General features: G+C 43.6%; 1 protein-coding gene across 4 annotated transcripts in view; it reads right to left on the bottom strand.

Annotated features, from left to right (window-relative positions):
* The window catches only part of srgap1a (SLIT-ROBO Rho GTPase activating protein 1a), a 300,039-nt gene that overhangs the window by 93,368 nt on the left and 185,759 nt on the right, over nt 1-20,912 (bottom strand). For all 4 annotated transcript variants that reach the window (XM_043709962.2, XM_043709965.2, XM_043709964.2 and 1 more), the window contains exon 4: nt 18,373-18,435. In XM_043709962.2, coding sequence (XP_043565897.2) covers nt 18,373-18,435 — 63 coding nt within the window. The remainder of the gene's footprint in view (nt 1-18,372; nt 18,436-20,912) is intronic.

Genomic DNA, 20,912 nt, shown 5'->3' with positions numbered 1-20,912 from the left:
TAGGGGGAGGAAAGGGGACAGACAGACAGACAGTGCAGAGATCCCCTGTGGACATTCCCCTCAGCAATAAGTATACCGTTTTGGATACTGCTGGGGGGGATGACCTACCAGAGGAAAGCCATAGCAGTCAGTTCTCTGGCACTGAGCCTGACACTGTGGCAAAGAAGGGAAGGGGGCAGAATAGAAAAGTACTCGTGGTAGGGGACTCGATAGTTAGGGGAATCGACAGGAGATTTTGTGGTCAGGATCGGGATTCCCGGAAGGTATGTTGCCTCCCTGGCGGGACGTCTCCGATCGGGTGTATGCGGTTCTAAAAGGGGAGGGCGAACAGCCAGAAATCATGTTACATATTGGCACCAATGATATAGCCAGGAAAAGGATCGAGGATATAAAAAGTGATTTCAGGGAGTTAGGATGGAAGCTGCAAAGCAGGACGAACAGAGAAGTGTTCTCTAGTTTACAATCAGTGCCACGAGATAGTGAGGTGAGGAACAGGGAGCAGGCGCAGCTTAACACATGGCTGCGCAGCTGGTGTAGGAGGGAGGGCTTCAGATATGTAGATAATTGGGATGTCTTCTGGGGAAGGTGGGACCTGTACAAGAAGGACGGGTTGCATCTGAACTGGAAGGGGACCAATGTCCTGGGTGGAAGGTTTGCTCGAGTAGTTCAAGAGGGTTTAAACTAGTATGGCAGGGGGTGGGAACCTGAGCTGTATACTGGAGGTGAGAGCTGATGCAGATGAGGCAATAGCAAGAGGTAGACCAGCTAGTGAGAAGGATTTTCCTGGGAAGGAACCAAGGGATTAGTTAAAGTGTGTTTGCTTTAACGCAAGGAGTATCAGGAATAAAAGTGATGAACTTCGAGCATGGATCAGTACCTGGTGCTATGATGTTGTGGCTATAACAGAGACATGAGTTTCTCAGGGGCAGGAATGGTTGCTGGATGTTCCAAGGTTTAGAGCACTTAAAAAGAATAGGGAGGGGGGAAAAAGAGGAGGGGGTGTAGCACTACTAATCAGAGAGGGTATCACAGCTACAGAAGCTTCCATTGTCGAGGAAGATCTGCCTACCGAGTCAGTATGGGTGGAAATTAGGAACAGCAAGGGAGCAGTCACCTTGTTAGGGGTTTACTACAGGCCCCCCAGTAGCAGCAGGGAGATGGAAGAAAGCATAGGTCGGCAGATTTTGGAAAAGTGTGGACGTAGTATGGGTGTGGTAATGGGTGACTTTAACTTTCCCAATATTGATTGGAACCTCCTTCGAGCAGAAGATTTGAATGGAGCTGTTTTTGTAAGGTGTGTTCAGGAGGGTTTCCTAACTCAGTACGTTGACAGGCCGACGAGAGGAGAGGCCATTCTAGACTTGGTGCTCGGAAACGAGCCGGGGCAGGTATCAGATCTGTGGTGGGAGAGCATTTTGGTGATAGTGACGACAACTGCCTCACATTCTACATGGCTATGGAGAAGGACAGGATTAGGCAAAATGGAAGGATAGTTTCCTCTTCCCCAATTAAATATGATGCGATTAGACATGAGTTAGGAAGCATGGATTGGGAGCAATTGTTCCATGGTAAAGGCACTATAGACATGTGGAGACTGTTTAAGGAACAGTTGTTGCAAGTGATGAATAAATATGTCCCTCTGAGACAGGCAAGAAGAAATGGTAAGATAAAGGAACCTTAGATGACGAGAGCGGTGGAGTTTCTCGTAAAAAGGAAAATGGTAGATTACATAAGGTGGAGGAAGCTAGGGTCAAGCTCAGCTCGAGAGGATTACAGGCAGGCAAGGAAGGAGCTCTAAAATGGTTTGAGGAGAGCCAGGAGTGGGCATGAGAAAGGCTTGGCAGAACGGATTAGGGAGAACACAAAGGCATTTTACACGTGAGGAATAAGAGAATGGTCAAAGAAAGAGTAGGGCCGATCAGGGATAGCATAGGGAATTTGTGTGTGGAGTCTGAGGAGGTAGGGGAAGCCCTAAATGAGTTTTTTGCTTCTGTCTTTACGAAAGAAACGAACTTTGTAATGAATGAAACCTTTGAAGAGCAGATGTGCATGCTGGAATGGATAGAGATAGAGGAAGCTGATGTGCTGAAAAGTTTGTCAAACATTAAGATTGACAAGTCGCCAGGCCCAGACCAGATTGGTCCTCGGCTGCTTTGGGAAGTGAGATGCAATTGTTCCGCCACTTGCGAAGATCTTTGTATCCTCGCTCTCCACTGGAGTCGTACCTGAGGATTGGAGAGAGGCAAATGTAATTCCTCTCTTCAAGAAAGGAAATAGGGAAATCCCCGGCAATTACAGACCAGTAAGTCTCACATCTGTCGTCTGCAAGGTGTTAGAAAGGATTCTGAGGGATAGGATTTATGACCGTCTGGAGGAGCATGGCTTGATTAAATGCAGTCAACACGGCTTTGTGAGGGGCAGGTCATGCCTCACAAACCTTATCGAGTTCTTTGAGGATGTGACTAGAAACGTTGATGAGGGTCAAGCTGTGGATGTGGTGTATATGGACTTCAGCAAGGCATTTGATAAGGTTCCCCATGGTAGGCTCATTCAGAAGGTCAGGAGGAATGGGATTCAGGGGAACTTAGCTGTCTGGATACAAAATTGGCTGGCCAACAGAAGACAGCGAGTGGTAGTAGAAGGAAAATATTCTGCCTGGAAGTCTGTGATGAGTGGTGTTCCACAGGGCTCTGTCCTTGGGCCTCTACTGTTTGTAATTTTCATTAATGACTTGGATGAGGGAATTGAAGGATGGGTCAGCAAGTTTGCAGACGACACAAAGGTTGGAGGTGTCGTTGACAGTATAGAGGGCTGTTGTAGGCTGCAGCAGGACATTGATAGGATGCAGAGATGGGCTGAGAGGTGGCAGATGGAGTTCAACCTGGATAAATGCGAGGTGATGCATTTTGGAAGGTCGAATTTGAAAGCTGAGTACAGGATTAAGGATAGGATTCTTGGCAGTGTGGAGGAACAGAGGGATCTTGGTGTGCAGGTACATAGATCCCTTAAAATGGCCAACCAAGTGGACAGGGTTGTTAAGAAAGCATATGGTGTTTTGGCTTTCATTAACAGGGGATTGAGTTTAAAAGTCGTGAGATCTTGTTGCAGCTCTATAAAACTTTGGTTAGACCGCACTTGGAATACTGCGTCCAGTTCTGGTCGCCCTATTATAGGAAAGATGTGGATGCTTTGGAGAGGGTTCAGAGGAGGTTTACCAGGATGCTGCCTGGACTAGAGGGCTTATCTTATGAGGAGAGGTTGACTGAGCTCGGACTTTTTTCATTGGAGAAAAGGAGGAGGAGAGGGGACCTAATTGAGGTATACAAGATAATAAGAGGCATAGATAGAGTCGATAGCCAGAGACTATTTCCCAGGGCAGAAATGACTAACACGAGGGGTCGTAGTTTTAAGCTGGTTGGAGGAAGGTACAGAGGGGATGTCAGAGGCGGGTTCTTTACACAGAGAGTTGAGAGAGCATGGAACGCGTTGCCAGCAGCAGTTGTGGAAGCAAGGTCATTGGGAACATTTAAGAGACTACTGGACATGCATATGGTCACAGAAACTTGAGGGTGCATACATGAGGATCAGTGGTTGGCACAACATCGTGGGCTGAAGGGCCTGTTCTGTGCTGTACTGTTCTATATTCTATGAAAAGTATTGTTTTATGTGTAACCACACAAATTATACCTTACATAAGTACATCAGGGTAATAGGGCAGCACGGTGGCTCAATGGTTAGCACTGCTGCCTCACAGTGCCAGGGACCCGGGTTCCATTCCAGCCTCGGGCAACTGTCTGTGTGGAGTTTGCACATTCTCCCCAGGTCTGTGTGGGTTTCCTCCCTCAATCCAAAGATGTGCAGGTTCGGTGAATTGGCCATGGGAAACTACCTATAGTGTTCAGGGATGTGTAGGTCACATGCATTAGTCAGGGATGAATGTAGAATAATGGGTTTGGGTGAGATACTCTTTGGAGGGTCAGTGTAGACTTGTTGGACCGAAGGGCCTGTTCCACACTGTAGGGATTCTAATTCTAGAATAGAATGCAGAATATAGTATTATAGCTACAGAGAAAGGTCAACTCTGATACATGAGAGGTCTGTTCGTAAGTCTGATAACAGCAGGAAAGAGGCTGTTCTTGAATCTGTTGGTAGATTCAGCAATAACACAAGAAAATTACATCAATACTTTAAAACTTACAGGGCAATGGAGAAGGTGTAGCACCCCAGGCACAATGGACCGAATGGCCCTACTCTGTTGTGTGCTGGGATATAGGCCCAACCTGCTCAACCTGTCCTTGTAAAATAACCCCTTCATCCTAGGAATCCTGAGTGAATTGCTTCCAAAGTGATTGCATCCCTCATTTCAGGTGACCAAAACCATCCAGAGTCCTCCTGATGCTCTGTACTACTGGAGTGTAACATTCCTATTTCACCACTCTATTTCCCTTGCAACAAATGCAAACATTCCATTTGTCTTCCTGATCGCTTGCTGCATCAGCACACCAACGTCTTGTGATTTATGTTCTCGGAATCTTAGATCCCTTGACTCAGACTCAAAGAAAAGATATGTGGTCAAAGAGTCATACGGCATGGAAACAGACCCTTTGGTCCAGCTTGTCTATGCCAATCATGTTTCCACTAAACTAGTCCCACTTGCCTGCATTTAGCCCATATCCCTCTAAACCTTTCCTATTCATGTACCTATCCAAATGTCTTTTAAATGTTGTAACTATACCTGCATATACCACTTCCTCTGGCGGTTCATTCCACACATGAACCACCCTCTGTGTAAAACATTTGTTGCTCAGGTCCATTTTAAATCTTTCTCTTCTCACCTTAAAAATATGTCCCCTCGGTTTGAACTCCTCCACCCTAGGGAAAAGACCTTTGCTATTCAGAATGTACTGGATTCAATGTCTTATTTGTTGTCATTCAAGTTACATTTAATTCCATTGAAGAGAAGAGTACGGTCTCCACGTAGATTATGTGCTGCATCTTTAAGAGTAGTTAGTTTTCTCAACCAACTAATTAGCCATTGGCCAAAAATGAGCTGACATGAATAAACTTGGCGAAGCCAAGGATACTTGTCATTCATTCAAACATCTTCTGCTGTCTCCTGCAATTTTGCCATTGAAGTCAAATCAGCACCGCCAGCATTGGCTGTTGTTCTGATTCAGAAGGTTGTAGGCTCAAAACCCATCCAGAGATTTCAGCACTGGCTGAATGAACAGAGTGCTGCAATGTCAGATATGTATGACATTAAATTCAGACGCCAATTGACCTCTCTGGTGGACGAGAAAGAACCTATTTGGAAGAAGTGCAGGTTAGTTCTGTCCAGTCACAATATGTACCTTTCAAACAACATAACTAAAACAGACAGCCTGATAATTTCTGACAGCTTTTTGCTTTATCTTGCTTGGCACAAACTGCCCCATTATGAAACAGTGACTACCGTTCAGCAATAGCTTAATAAAACAGAGAGTTCTAGTGGTGCAGTCGTAGAGTCCCTACCTCTGAGCTAGGAATTCCAAGTACAAGACCGTCCAGCTCTAGAGGTGGGAACAGGTTGATTCAGTATTGATGTAATTTTCTTGTGTTACTACTTAATTTACCAACAGAGTCATCAACTGCAGTTTAGAAAGAGATATTTAAGGGCCCTCTTGCGGTGCAGTGGTATTGTCCTTACATCTCAACGAGGTGGCTAGGGTTCAATTCCCACTGTTCTAGAGGTGTGTAATAACATCGCTGAACAGGCTGATTAGAAAAATAGGTGAATGTGAGGACTGTAGATGCTGGAGATTAGAGTCGATTAGAAAAATAAGCTAATTAATAGCAAATAACTGCAGATGCTTGAAAACTGAAATTGCTGGAAAAACTCAGCACATCTGGCAGCATCCGTGGAGGAAGAAAACAGAGTCGAGAGTGATGAAGGGCTCATGCCCGAAACGTCGATTCTCCTGCTCCTCGGATGCTGCCTGACCTGCTGTGCTTTTCCAGCACCACACTTTTGACTCTGACTCTCCAGCATCTGCAGTCCTCACTTTCTCCTACAAAGAAAACAGTTAATGTTCCAGGTGAGCCTACGTCTTGAGAAGTCTCTCCAGCAAACTGGTTTTGCTTCAGGAATATTTAATTAATTCAAACAGGAGTTAAATATTGTGAAAATTTCCAAATCTTTCTTCATCGGGACTTGCACCTCAATCAATGTAATGCACAAGGAAATGTAATGCAAATATCAACGGTTTAGTACCTTTTATAGAAAGTATGAGCACTGCTTAACTGTCCACATGCTTTTCTGTATCTGTGGACTCCAAAAGAAATCTGCTAGACACAGTGATGATTAATAAGGCTTGGTAAAAATATTTACATATTTTAATGTGTCATAGGAAAAGAATCACTTACTGAGATAAATAAATCATAGATCTGCTTGTTGGGTTCTCATTCAATTAGAGAACAAGTGAAAATAAAACAAGCATTCCACCATAAAATGGTGCGCAGCAGTTAAGCCTATAATTTATTATCATTTACTTCCAGCTAAGCAGCCTAGCAGTGACCTTACTTTTTCATTTTAAAAGCATAAGACAGACGCTCCTGCACAGAGCAGAACGAGTGGGCCCTTCCCTGGAAATCTACAGTCCAGTTCTAGAGTCAGGTTACGTTTTCATGCTCTGATTCAGGCATCAAATCGGGTGGTTTGTGGGCTGGATATGTATACACGCACTGAATCCGCCATTTAGAAAATCTGCAATCAGTGTCACATGGCATTTGCAGCATTAAAGCAGGCCATTTGGCTTAGGTTCCACACTCTTTCTAATCTTCCTCATCTAAACCCATCAGCTGGTTCTCATGTTTATTTCAGTTCCCCATCACGTTGTTCCAGCAAATTATCTGGACTTCTTGTGGTTGATAAGTTTCACTTTCTAACCACTCTGTAGGTAAAAAATATTCTCCTGAAGTCCTGACTGGGTTTATTCTCCTGAATTTATGACAGCCAGGTTCTTGTCCCCTGACAAGTATAAGCATATTGCCCATCTCAGCACTACAGAAAGCTTTCATTATCTTTTAAAGAGTTCAATCAGGTCTTTTAGGCAAATGTAGGTTAGTTAAAAAGAGAGACCACAGGTTTTCAAAGTAAGGTTCCCTCTACACTGGGGAAACAGGACGCCAACTTGCAGATCGTTTCAGAGAACATCTCTGGAAATACCGCACCAACCAACCCCACTGCCCTGTGGCTGTACATCCTTCCCACTTCACCAAGGACAGGCAGTTCCTGGGCCTCCTCCATCGCCAAACCCGAACTACCCAATGCCTGGAGGAAGAACGCCTCATCTTCTGCTTCATCTTACCACACGAGATTAATGTGGATTTCACCAGTTTCCTCGTTTTCCCTCCCCCGACCTAATCCCAGAACCAACCCTCTAACTCAGCACCCCCCCTCTTGAATGGTCCCACCTGTCCATCTTCCTTCTCACCTATCTGCTCCATCCTCCTCTCTGACCTATCACTTTCACCCCCACCTTTATCGAGCTATCACATTCCCAGCTACCTTCCCCCCCAGCCCCAAGCCCCTCCATTTATCTCTCAGCCCCCTAGGCCCACAAACCTCATTCCTGATGAAAGGCTTATGGCTGAAACGTCGAACCTCCTGCTCCTCGGATGCTGCCTGACCATCTGTGCCTTTCCAACACCACATTCTCGACTCTGATCTCCAGCATCTGCAGTCCTTATTTTCTCCTTCAGTTCAACCAGTCTATGCTGACCATAATCCCAAACTAAACTAGTCCCACCCACCTGCATTTGGCCCAAATCCCTCCAAACCTTTCTTATTCATTACTTATCCAAACGCCTTTTAAACATGGTAATTGTATCTGTATCCACTACTTCCTCTAGAAGTTCTTTCCACACATGTAAAAAGGTTGCCCCTCATGTCTTGTTAAAACCTTCCTCCTCTCACCTTACAACAGGAGGGGTTGTTAAGGATAATGACGTTTATGTGACATAAATGGACTTCCAAATGTTTCTGTTAACGTGCTGCACAAAATTAGAGCTTGCATAATAAAAAGGGCAGCAGCATGGATATAAAAATTAACAGATATCAAAGAGCAGAGAATGGTTGTTTTTCCAGACTGGATGAAAGTTTATAATGGAGCAACTAAGGGATCAGTGTTAGGATTTTTGCTGCAAGTTAGACATAGTAATGATCTGGACAGTGTATACAGGCAACAACTTCAACATTCATATGAGATGTAAGGTATGTAAGTTTTTTTATATTTTGTGGTATTGATGGTAGCCATCATGTGGAGGCGCTGGTGTTGGACTGGGGTGAACAAGGTCAGAAGTCACACGACACCAGGTTATAATCCAAGACTTCACCTGACCAAGGGGCAGCGCTCAGAAAGCTTGGGATTTCAAATAAACCTGGTGGGACTATAACCTGGTGTCATGTGACTTCTGAGCTGACATATATCAATATTAGATTTTGAATAGTGCATGTGGGATTTTGTGTGAGAGAAGAGGTTCAATATTAACTGGCAAGCATTTCTGTGGTCATGGTGACTTAAGAGAATAAGTATTAGAGAGACGGTTCTTGGTTGGAGTTTTGTTTACATTGTTTAAATTGTGTGGTCATAAAACTCTCCCAATGATGTGCATGAGGCTTCACTTAGAAGATTATGGAATGATGTTCTACCCTTAGGGTAAACACCCAGGGCTGGAAGAAAGCATTTTTAAATTGGACTACTTTGTAAAATTTTTGGTTGAAGCTGGATGTGACAAACAGATGCTCCTAAAGAAGGAAGATAGTTTTGAACTGCTAAGAACTGCACATCAGTGTAAAGAGTTTAATTTTAATGTTCCAGACTAGGAGTGTTTGCTTAAAACTCTGAAGAGATTATTTGAAGCTGAAAACATCTAAACTCAGTTGTTTGAAGACACAAGGAAGATGCTATCATATGGAGTTGAAACGACAATTAATGTGGATGTGATAGAGAAAGAAATTTTCTCTGGTGAGTACAATAAAAGGGTCCTGTTTGGATTAATGAGATGGCATTTTAACATGTGTTCAAAATTTTTAAACTTGTATCATGTGTAACTAGTTTGGTTTATTCTATTTATCTTCATTTCTTCTATCGAGTTATAGAGTTGTACAGCACAGAAACAAACTTCAGTCCAACTCATCCATGTTGACCAGATATCTGAAATTAATCACAGTCCCATTTGCCAGTGTTTGGCCCACAACCCTTGAAACTGTTCCTGAACATATACCCATCCAGGTGTCTTTTGAATGTTATAATTGTACCAGCCTCCACCACTTCCTCTGGCAGTTCAATCATTGTGAACCTTTGATTTAACAGCTCTAAAACATAATTTCAACAAGCACAGGAATTGTCTTTCCAAACCAAATGAGGAGCAAGTCCATTTCTTCTTTCATCCATTGGAATAACACTTGGGAAGAAAACTGGGAGAGTGAGGCTTTAATAAGGCATATGTGTTGTTAGAGTCAGAACGTGCGGCGCTGGAAAAGCACAGCCGGTCAGGCAGCATCTGAGGAGAGTCGACATTTCGAGCATAAGCCCTTCATCACCTGCTCCTATTCACCTGCCCCTCTGATGCTGCCTGACCGGCTGTGCTTTTCCAGCACCACACTTTTTGACTCTGATCTCTAGCATCTGCAGTGCTCACTTTCTCCCATGTGTGTTGTTAGGCCAGTTCCTGGTTTTGAAAAAGGATGATGAATTGCTTAAAGATTAGTTGAAAGACATCTGTGGGGCCAACACCAAACAAGCTGAACAGTGTGCCACCTGTTCACAAGAATGGTGCAATGCCTTCCTGTAGTTAACAATTTTTATTGAAGTGTGCATCAACCTAGCTTAAATAAGTGCTGCAGATTAATGTCAATTTTCCCATACTTGCCCTAAATATATGTGAACCTTATCTTAATGTGAATTTCACAATATAAAATCTAGTTTAAAATAATTGTTTTATGGTCTAATTGATTTTACATGTAACATTAATCCTCTGATACAGTCTACAATAAATGGTTATGGTCAAACTTAAAACAATTACAGAATTTTGTGGAATAAACTTCCGATTTAATGTTGAAACCAGATTTGCAACATTGCGTGCTTGTGTTTCAGTGAAAAACCACCACATTAAAACCAAATAAAAAGCAAAACATGATCTGTGCAGCCAGATTTCACTCTGGTATCTGACTATTCAGTAATCACATTAGCTGGGATCACAACATGTCGATTATACAGATTCGAGAAGTACTGTGAACTATGAGGAGGATACTGTAGAATTTCAAAATAGCCCCGTCATGTTGGTGGAATGGGCAACCAAGTGGCATGTGCAGTTTAATGCACAGAAGTGTGAACTAAAATTTGATAGAACGAATGTGGAGAGACAACATAAGTTAAAGGGTGCACTTCAAAAGGGGGTGCAGAAACTAAGAGACTTGGGTATATATGTGTGCAGGTCATTGAAGGAGGCAATATAAGTTGATATAGGTGGTATAACCCTAGCCTTTATTAACAGGGACGCAGAGAACAAAAGTTAGGCGGTTGTAATAATTCCGTATAAAATTCAACCTCGACTAGAGTACTGCATCCAATATTGGACACCATACATTAAAATGACGTGGAAATATTAGAGAGAATATAACAGAAAATTCATAAGAGTGGTCCCAGGGATGAAGATGGATAGATTGGAGATGTTGGAACTCATCTCCTTGGAGAAAAGAAAATTGAAAGGAGGTTTGAGAGATATTGAAGACAGATCCCACTGATTGAGAATCAGAGGTGAGGGGGTTTAAGCTATATCAAAAAAAAAGCAATGATAACATGAGGAAAACAAAAATGAAATACTGCAAGTGGTTAGGATCTGGACTGCACTGCCTGAGGGAATGGCAGAGGCAGGATCAATCAACACAATCAAGAAGGAATCAGATTGCTATGTGAAAAGGAAGGGTTATGTGGAAAAGACAGAGCAGTGATTCGAGATGAATTGATCCTTCACAGAGCCAGCTAACACAATGGGCTGAATAGTCTCTCATTCTGCGCTACAACAATTTAATGACTGTCTACCTCTTCAAAATTAAAAATCACACAACACAAAGTTACAGTCCAACAGGTTTATTTGGAAGTACTAGCTTTCAAACCATCACTAGTTACCTGAAGGAGCAGTGCTCTGAAAGCTTGTACTTCCAAATAAACTTGTTGAACTATTACCTGGTGTTGTGTGATTTTTAATTTTGTCCACCCCAGTCCAACACCAGCTCCTCCAAATCATATTCTGTCCTAGTAAGTTGGTCCTCAGTCTGTTCAATCTTTCCTGATTGATAGATCCAGAATCAGCCTTGTAAGTCATAGAATCATAGAGATGTACAGCATGCAAATAACTTCAGTCCAACTCATCCATGCTGACCAGATATCTTAACCTAATCTAGTCCCATTTGCCACATTTGACTCTACTTTCAAGGAACTATGACCTGCACTCCAAGATATCTTTGCTGAGCAACACTCCCCAGGACCTTACCATTAAGTTTATAAGTCCTGCTCTGATTTGCTTTTCCAAAGTTACCTCACATTTATCTAAATTAAACTCCATCTGCCACTCCTCAGCCCGCTGGCCAATCTGATCAAGATCCCGTTGTAATCTGAGGTAACCTTCCTTGCTGTCCACTACACCTCCAATTTTGGTGTCATCTGCAAACTTACTGACTATATCTCCTATGCTCACATCCAAATCATTTACATAAATGATGAAAAGTAGTGGACGCAGCACCGATTCTTGTAGCACTCCACTGGTCACAGACCTCCAGTCTGAAAAACAACCCTCCACCACCCTCTGTCTTCTCTGCTGCCTGCATAGGCTCTTTGTAACGTGGAGAGATAATTCGATATGTTGTAGGTAACCGACTGATTCACTGAACAGGAAAGTCAATCATTTCAGTAAGTGAAATGCAGGCTAAAAATTAAGCCAAACTATTAAAACTTGGACATGAGCTGATTTTCCAACAATTTTGGTGTCAGAAAAAGAAACGCATGGTTGATGGAGGAAGTGAGCACATTTCTGACACATGGTACTAGACTCTCCAAAATTGTTTAGATCGGTTTTGAGTTCCTTCATCCCATGATTGGAAGCCATATCTTCAAATCCCTTGGCTTGAATCTTTAGAAATCCCTTCCTAAAACCTCTTCTCTTGAATTCTCTTACACCTTTGAAAGCATTCCATTGAAACTACTGCTTAGACTAAGCTTCTGGTCCCTGTGCCAGTCGGTCCTTTGACTCAGTGTTAACTTTTGTCTAATGACATGAAATGTCTTGAAACACTTCACTGTGTTATAAGTTGCTACATAAATGCAAGCTGTTGTCCTTGTAAACAAGGGTGCTAAATTCATCTATTTGCTATTGCAAGACAGGTGTTAACTCATTGCAAATAAATTAACACTCGCATTCAAATAAAGCAAGCAACTTCAGCACAAACGAAATAAGCAGGAAAAAAAACTTGAATCATTTTTATTTTCCTGAAACAAGGACCAGAATTGCAATTGAAAGGAATGACAGGCACATCACTGAGAAATCTCAACACCCACAGGCACCTTGCGTGAAAACTTTCCAAATAAAATTTTCTAATGCACACAAATAATTTAAGGCAATTTAATATCTCACAAGGGATTGTGAGCGTGCACAGCATAAGACTGTGGAGCCTTTTATACAGAATATGCCCGAGTGATAAAAGGTTATTTTAAAAGGTGTCCTGAAATATGACACTGAAGAACTCTGATGCTATTTATAGACTGCTGCAGCTTCAAGAATAATTAATGAATTTGATATTTCTGAAGACAGAAATGCTGGAGAAGCTTTTTTTGTCCTGCACTCATCAGGACAAAAGCAAGAATGCCAAATTCTCCAATAATCACAATAATTTATGCCACTGGAGAAAATGGGAGTGCTGACTGGTTAACATGCTGACTATGTTAGATTGACACAGTTCTAAAGGGAAAGCTATTGGCTCCCCAAACTGAATTGATGACTTTCTATTGCAATTAGTTAGAAAGGGACATGGCCAGAAGAGCTTTTTGCTTTAGACCACCATCAGATTAGCTGTTTTTTTTGTAATTTATGGGATATGAGGATTGCTAGTAAGGCCAGCAATGTTACTTAGTCTGAGTTACCTTGGAGAAGGTGGTGTTGATGTTCAGTCGAGATGTTGCATTGATTGGAAGTGAACTCAAAGAAATGCAACAGCTCTTTAACACCACAGCAAAATGGCTAGACTTAGACAGGGAGCCCGGCCATGGGATTATACATTAGCTTATTGAAGCTGCTCCTGATACTTGCCCAACACTACCATGCAGTCCCCTTCCAGCCAGTGTGTCCACCTTGCCCCTCTCTGTGACTGAGCCACTGCACCAGCCGCTGGAAACAGAAGATCCTGTGACACACACTGAAGGAAAAACAGGAGATCTCTTCCTCAGTGACCTGGCCAATATCCCTCCTTTAACCAGCGACATCATGAATAGACTGTGTGAGTGTATGGTACGCAAATGACTGTGTACTGCAAAAGGAACTTTGAATGGTCTACATCTTACAAAACCTGCACCACATTCACAGAACCACCGTGGAGCACTATGTTTGGACCTAAACAGTGAAACTTTATTTGTGGGCGGCACGGTGGCACAGTGGTTAGCACTGCTGCCTCACAGCGCCAGAGACCCGGGTTCAATTCCCGCCTCAGGCGACTGACTGTGTGGAGTTTGCACATTCTCCCCGTGTCTGTGTGGGTTTCCTCTGGGTGCTCCGGTTTCCTCCCACACTCCAAAAATGTGCAGATTAGGTGAATTGGCCATGCTAAATTGTCTGTAGTGTTAGGTGCAGGGGTAAATGTAGGGGAATGGGTCTGGGTGGATTGCGCTTCGGTGGGTCGGTGTGGACTTGTTGGGCCGAAGGGCCTGTTTCCACACTGTAAAGTAATCTAATCTAATCCACTCTGGCCAAGGAGTGCATCACTTGAAATACAGCAACAACCACACTTCAAAAAAGTCATAAAGCGCATTAGGATACACCTTAGATTCTCAAAGGCACTATATAAATGCATGCCTTCATTTCTCTTCGCTAAGTTGTTTTATGAGTTAGAGGATAAGGAGCCACATGAGTGGGATACCATACGTAAGCTGTAATAGTCATCATGAGCAGTTATTCAGTCCCCCAGACTGACCTTTGCCCACTCCCTTGTCTGTCCAACTGGTTTCCTCTCTCTTTGGGCTCTATCTCCACCTATTGATTACTCCTCCCCGGTTCCCTCTACTCCAACTTCTGCGCAAATACCAATCTATTCCGAGCTACAATCAGTTCTGAAGAGGGGTGACTGGACCTGCAATGTTAACCCTGATTTCTCTCCACAGATGCTGCTAGACCTGCTGAGTTTCCCCAGCAATTTCTGATTTTGCTGGAGCATGAGATACCAGCTGCCCACCCGTGGAACAAATCCATGGGGCATGTTCCTGCCTCTAAAACAGCAAACTTGTTAGGAATTAGAAGACATCAGAAAGAATCAACAAATATTTAATTTTTAAAAATTAGATTAACCTCATGAAAATGAATCATTCATACACTAATTAAAAATAGAAATCCCCTAAATCCTCCCTTGCCCATTCTTTGTAGTTATCAATTAAGTTAAGATTAATGCCACGTAAATTATGCATTCCAAATGAGGCATTTTGCTTCAGAATATACCAAAACAAGGTTTGAATATTTGAGTCATAACTATCATCTTTGATAACAATTAAAATTTTACTGATACATTCAAATTGCCGCTTAAAATAAGCTTAATTAGAAAATACTTCTACCAACACAGTCTAAGTCTAATCCTTTAGCACAGATCTGTTTAAGACTGTGTACTCAACCGAAAGAATTATAATTCTGGAAAAATTTACTTGTCAAGCTTAGTTTTTAGCTTTAAGTTGATTAGACAGATTCGCATTTAAAATTGAAATGCTGCAGTAAGTACCAGCGAAACTTAGCTAAAGGTCTCGAGTGGATTAATGTTAAAAGCAAAGATTGGAGCTTGGAGATTGATTTTGAGAACTGAACATTCATCCAATAAGGCTTGTAAAATGTGCAATCAACATAATCGAACCGCTGAGCCACCATAAATCAGGGTGACGTCCAAAAGATAAACTTGGATTTATTCATTCTGCTGTCTCTGAGGTATAAACGAGATCACATCACACATAACAGATGGTTTTGAGGATGAAGTCACATTTGACAGTAGTGTTGGTTTTGTATTAAAACCACAGTTGGGACTGTGGAGCAAGGGCCACAAAAGCTGCTCTGGTAAAGAGAACTGCACTGAAGGTTGCCTTCCCACTCTGGGCATGCCCCCTGCCCGGTGATTCTGGACTAGTGCAGAGTCAGTGGTCATGATTGGCGGACTGCTGGCCACACCGAAACTGTAACTACAGTACATGACCCTGAGGTTTTCTGAACAGTGTGAGACTATGGATACGACACACTGACTGGAAACCTAGCAACGCTCTCTAGGAGAGGCAGACATCACCATCAGATATAGCTCCATGACAAAAGGTATAAAAGACAGTGAATTAGATCATTACAGTGACAACAAATTACAGTTTTACCACAAGTAAGGTTGGAGTCTTATCAAGCAAAGTATTACAAGACAAAACCACAGAGATATTAGGTCAGATGACCAATAGGTTGGTTAAAAATTTAGGTTTTAAAGCAGTGTCTGAAAGAGGAGGAGGGGGAGAGAGAGAGAGAGAGAGAGAGCGAGAGCGAGCGAGAGAGAGGAGAGAGAGAGAGAGAGCGAGCGAGAGCGAGCGCAGTATAGAGAGAGGCAAAAGGCAAACACACAGACATTCCCGGTGCTTCAAATGGATGTAACTAAAGTCTTGTTCAAGTAAGAGATGTCTTTGGTTTGTTTGAATAGAGTCAAACTCCAATGTTTGTTTGTCTCCTTGATACGTTACTGTACAGAACTAAACTGTGTTTGTGACTATGTATATACATAAAGATATTTTTACGATTAAGTATATTTTGAAATTAGAGAGCAAGGGCGAGAGAGAGAGAGAGAGAGATCAAAAGGTGTAGAGAGTTGGAGGGGCATAGGGAGGGTATTCTAGAACCGAATCCCTGCCACAAATAATGGAAAAATTAAAATCAAGGGTGCTCAGATTTGGAGTGACACAAAAAAAACTGCTGGATTCCAAAGTAGACAGCCAGGAGGCCAGGCATCAGGAGGTGGAGAAGTCGATGTTTCAGGTGTAACCTTTCTTCGGGACTGGGACTTATCTTGCTTCAGATAAAGGGGATGGCCGGCGCAGGGTGGGGGTGAGGTGGAGATAGGTGAAGACAGGCAGAGGGTACAACCTGGTTGGTCAATGGGAGGAAGGAATCTGGTTGGTGACAGGGAGGTTATTTGAAATTGGAGAACTCAATGTTGAGTCCTCCGGGCTGCAGGCTGCCCAGGGGGAAGATAAAGTGTTGTTCCTCCAGTAGGTGCAATGGTTTGTTTTGGCAATGGAGGAGGTCAAGGATGGTCACATTGGGAAGGGAGTGTTTGGGGTAATTGAAATGGGCGGTGATTGGGAGGTCCGGTCAGCCCCTGCGGGCCCTGCTCGGTGAGCCATTTCCTAAGTTTACGTTCAGTCTCCCCAATATAGAGAAGACCACATCGGGAGCACCTGATGCACAAAACTAGGTGTGAGGAGGGGCAGGTGAACCTCTGTCTCACCTGGAAGGACTGTTTGGGGCCCTGGATAGAGGTGAGGGGGGTGATGTACTACAGGTTTTGCATCTTTTCTGGTTGCAGGGGAAGGTACCTGCGGGTTCGGTGGTGGGGATGGTGTGAACCAAGGACTTGGAGTGAGCGATCCTTGCGGAAGGCAGAGAGGGGTGGGAAGGGGAAGATGTTCTTGGTGATGGGATCTAGTTGGAGTTGGCGGAAATGTTTAAGGACGATGTGTTGGATGCGGAGACTGGTGGATGAGGACAAGGGGGACTCTGTCTTTATTGTGTTGGGAGAGGGTGGGGGTTTAGAGCAGTGGAATGGGAAAAGGAGGTGGTGGGGCGGAGGGCTCTCTGGATAACAGAGGGAGGAAAAGCGCGTTGCTCAAAATAGGTGGTCATCTGGGATACTTGGGAGTGGAATGTCTCCTCATCTGAGCAGACGCGGCGGAGGCAGAGGAATTGGGAGAATGGGATGGATTTCTTGCAGGATACTGGGTGGGAGGAGGTGTAGTTCAGGTGGTTATGGGAGTCTGTAAGATTGTAGTAGACGTCCGTCTGGAGACTGTGGCCGGAGATGGAAATGGAGAGGTCAAGAAAGGGGAAGAAGGTGTCCAAGCCGGACCAAGTGAATTTGAGGGTGGAGTGGAAGTTGTGGGTGAAGTCAATGAACTATTCCAGTTCAGCCTGGATGCAGGATGCTGCACCGATGCAGTCATCGATATAACGGCAGAAGAGTTGGAGCACAGTGCCTGTGTGGGTGCTGAAGAGAGACTGTTCGATATAGCTAACAAAGAGGAGGCATGACTAGGGCCCATCCGAGGACCCATGGCCACCCCCTGGATTTGAAGGAAATGGGAGGAATTAAAGGAAAGGGGTCCTCGGAGGGAGGTTGGGAGTTTTAGTCGAAGGAGAAGGTATGAAGGCAGCAGGTAGAACCTGGCAGTGTGGGGCTGGGAGACTATGAGATTGGAGGCAGTGGAGGGGAGATCACCGGGGACAATTGGAGTGGCAGAGATCTTGGAGGATTGAAGGGGATTTCAAAGAAAGGGAAGAGTGAGGACATGGATGGGGTTTGAAAACAAGAATGAGAATTTTAAAATCGAGACCACATTTGGCAGAGAGTTAATGGAGGTCATTGAGTGCAGAGGTGATTGGTAAACAGGACGTGAGTGTGTTCAGGAACAGACAGCAGAGTCTCAGATGACCTTGAGTTTCTGAACGATAGAACGTGGGAGTGCAGTCGGGAGTGTACTGCAGTTGTCAAGCCTCGAGGCACAGATGAGGATTCAAACAGCGGATGAGCTAAGATCTTCACAGCGTACTAAACATATTGCAGAAAGAAAGTGAAGGTGACAGACAGGAGCACTTAAATGAAGAGCTACCTTTGCTAATCCAGGGTGGTTTTCACTTCCACTTGCCCCTCAGCTGTATTTTCCTGAACTAAAGCCACTTGCTGATCACTCATTGCTGGCAATATTCTGTCAGCTCAAAGTGGGCAGAATCGCACGTCTGTTTGCCCCCTCTCACCAATCCATCTCGCACAGCAAGAGAACACGCAAGACAATGAAAACAACACACTCAGTTCTGTCGAGGCAGCTTTGTTGGCGGAATGTTCCTTACCGTGTACAGTTCATTGAGAACCTTCATTAAGTCCTCGTGCAGCTGGAATCCGATCTCCTTGCTCTGTAATAAAGATAAACCCATTTTTCAGTCAATTGGTGAACACACACACGTCACTTCACATTAAGCAAAACATTAAGTCTGAAGTTCATTCCCTGTTGCCTCACCAATGAAAAGCTAAACTCAAAACACTTCAACAAAAGAAAGCTTCTTTAAAAAATGTATTTTAAAGATGAGCTGCTTCATCATGCAATCACGTTAGAATGTATTTAATTGACACAACGAAAGTACAATATGATTAGAATTTATCAGATTAACATAAATCATTAGCATATGCCCAGTAATAGCCAATTTGACAATACTTTATAAGTTCTGTGGAAATGCAATATTTCTATCGAGACAGCAACTATTGAAGCTGAAGGTATGAAGCAAATTTGAAAAAAAAACACCATCCACTCTAAATAATTGAAAGATTCTATTAAATCAGGAGTAATCATTCACCTCATTGATGTGGAGCTACATGGACAGTACAAGAGCTGTACAAGGTTGAGAAAGGGACCCTTCTCAAGGGTAGCAAACACTGACCTTGCCAGTAATACTCCCAACCAGTAATTACTGTTCTTAAAAGAAATGCACTGGCAAACATTACAACTGGTTGAAAGACAGAGTTGATATTGCAGCAAAAGGAAACCAAGTGGTGTCCCTTATCTGTGTCAGGGCTCACTCTGCGATTGGGCATTCTGGTCTCACCCCATTTCTCCATTGGTTCGCACCCTTTAAAGAGGCGATGGTGTCAACATTGCTTGGAAACACAAGTGGGAAAGGTAAATACTATTCTGCAATAAAGGAGAATGTTGCTTAAAAATACACAACCCAGTTGACAGATTCTCAAGGCACTATTATCAAAGGTCAGTTCTCCCAAGGACTTCTGACCTATGGTTTCCCCTCAACTGTCACCACTAAAACAGGGGATATGGTCGTTACTACTGTGGGATCTTGCTGTGCATAAACCCATTTCCACATATCTCACAATGACATAGTGACTACTCTTCAAAAAGTGCCTCCTGGCTGTAAGACACATTGGAATGTCAAGCAGGGTAGCCTATAAATTAAATAAATACCATTCTTTAAAGGGATAAACTTGCAAGGATATTTTGACCCATGCGTTCCCTGGTGCCTTTGGGAATGCAACAGGCTTATCACCATTCCCCAGACATTGTGCATCTTTAAAGGAAAAGACCAAAGCGGTTTGTGCGAAGCTGGGGTGCGAAGCTGGTCACTCAAAATCTTTTTGAGTGACAAGATAGAGCAGGGGCTCTCGACTAGATATCACACCCCTCCCCCAAGTAATAACCAAAGAACACACTGGGCGGCACGGTGGCTCAGTGGTTAGCACTGCTACCTCATAGCACCAGGGATCCAGGTTCGATTCCAGCCTCGGGCGACTGTCTGTGTGGAGTTTGCACGTTCTCCCCACGTTTGCTCTGGTTTCCTCCCACTATCCAAAGATGTGCAGGTTAGGAGCATGTTAAATTGCCTGCAGTGTTCAGGGATGTGTAGGTTAGGAGCATTAGTCAGGGGCAAATGTAGGGAGAATGGGTCTAGGTAGGATACTCTTCAGAGGGGCGGTGTGGTCTGATTGGGCTGAAGGGCCTGTTTCCACACTGTAATGAATCTGATCTGGAACCAAATGCAACTTGCAGCCATTATTAACTGCTTACGGTTCAGAATAAATGTTGCCATTAATAGGAGTGAGTTTGCCTTCCCGATTAAAGTCACAGAATGATGGAGATGATTAATTCTGTCATGTATTTTGAAATGTCTTGACTACACAAAACGTATGTGAAATGGCAGTCACGGCATTTCTATCTCAACGTGAATTCAATGGACGACAACTGAGTGACCAATCTGTACAGAGGAGGGCGATGTAAGTACTGGCTGTGAAGGTGTCAATCATTTGATGTTGTTTCCTAAAATCTACCTCTGCCTCATGGTGATATTACGTTAAGTGTGGCTGTAGAGTAAGATAACATGAAAATAACTGCACTTTTAATGGAGGGTGAATTTGGCTTGGCTAAGAATGGAGAATTAATGTTCACCAGCATCATGTTCAAATTAAGTTAAACATTTGTTCATAGAATCCCTGCAGTGCAAACAGGGGCCATTCAGCCCATCAAGTCTGAACTGACCCTCCACAGACCATCCCATCCAGACCACATCCATTTTTTTAAGACCAATCCACCTAGCCTAGGCATCCTTGGACATGAAGGGGCAATTCAGCATGCCCAATCCATCTAACCTGCACATCCCTGGAGGAAACCCAAGTAGACAAGAGGAGAATGTGCAAGTTCCACACAGACAGTTGCCAGAGTGTGGTATCGAACCTAGGTCCCTGGCGCTGGGAGGCAGAGGTGCTAACCACTGAGCCACATTGCTACCCGCACTGAACCCCAGCTGGAGTATTGTTTAGAGTTGTGGACTCCACATTATAGAAAAGATGTCAATGTGCTGGAGGGAATGCAGAAGCGGTTACAAGAATG

This window comes from Chiloscyllium plagiosum, unplaced genomic scaffold (assembly GCF_037043375.1).
Source record: "Chiloscyllium plagiosum isolate Xiang-an unplaced genomic scaffold, Cpla_swu_hap1 HiC_scaffold_19, whole genome shotgun sequence".
Taxonomy (NCBI): domain Eukaryota; kingdom Metazoa; phylum Chordata; class Chondrichthyes; order Orectolobiformes; family Hemiscylliidae; genus Chiloscyllium; species Chiloscyllium plagiosum.
The sequence above is the reverse complement of the archived record's forward strand: the minus strand, read 5'-3'. Positions and strand labels throughout refer to the sequence as shown.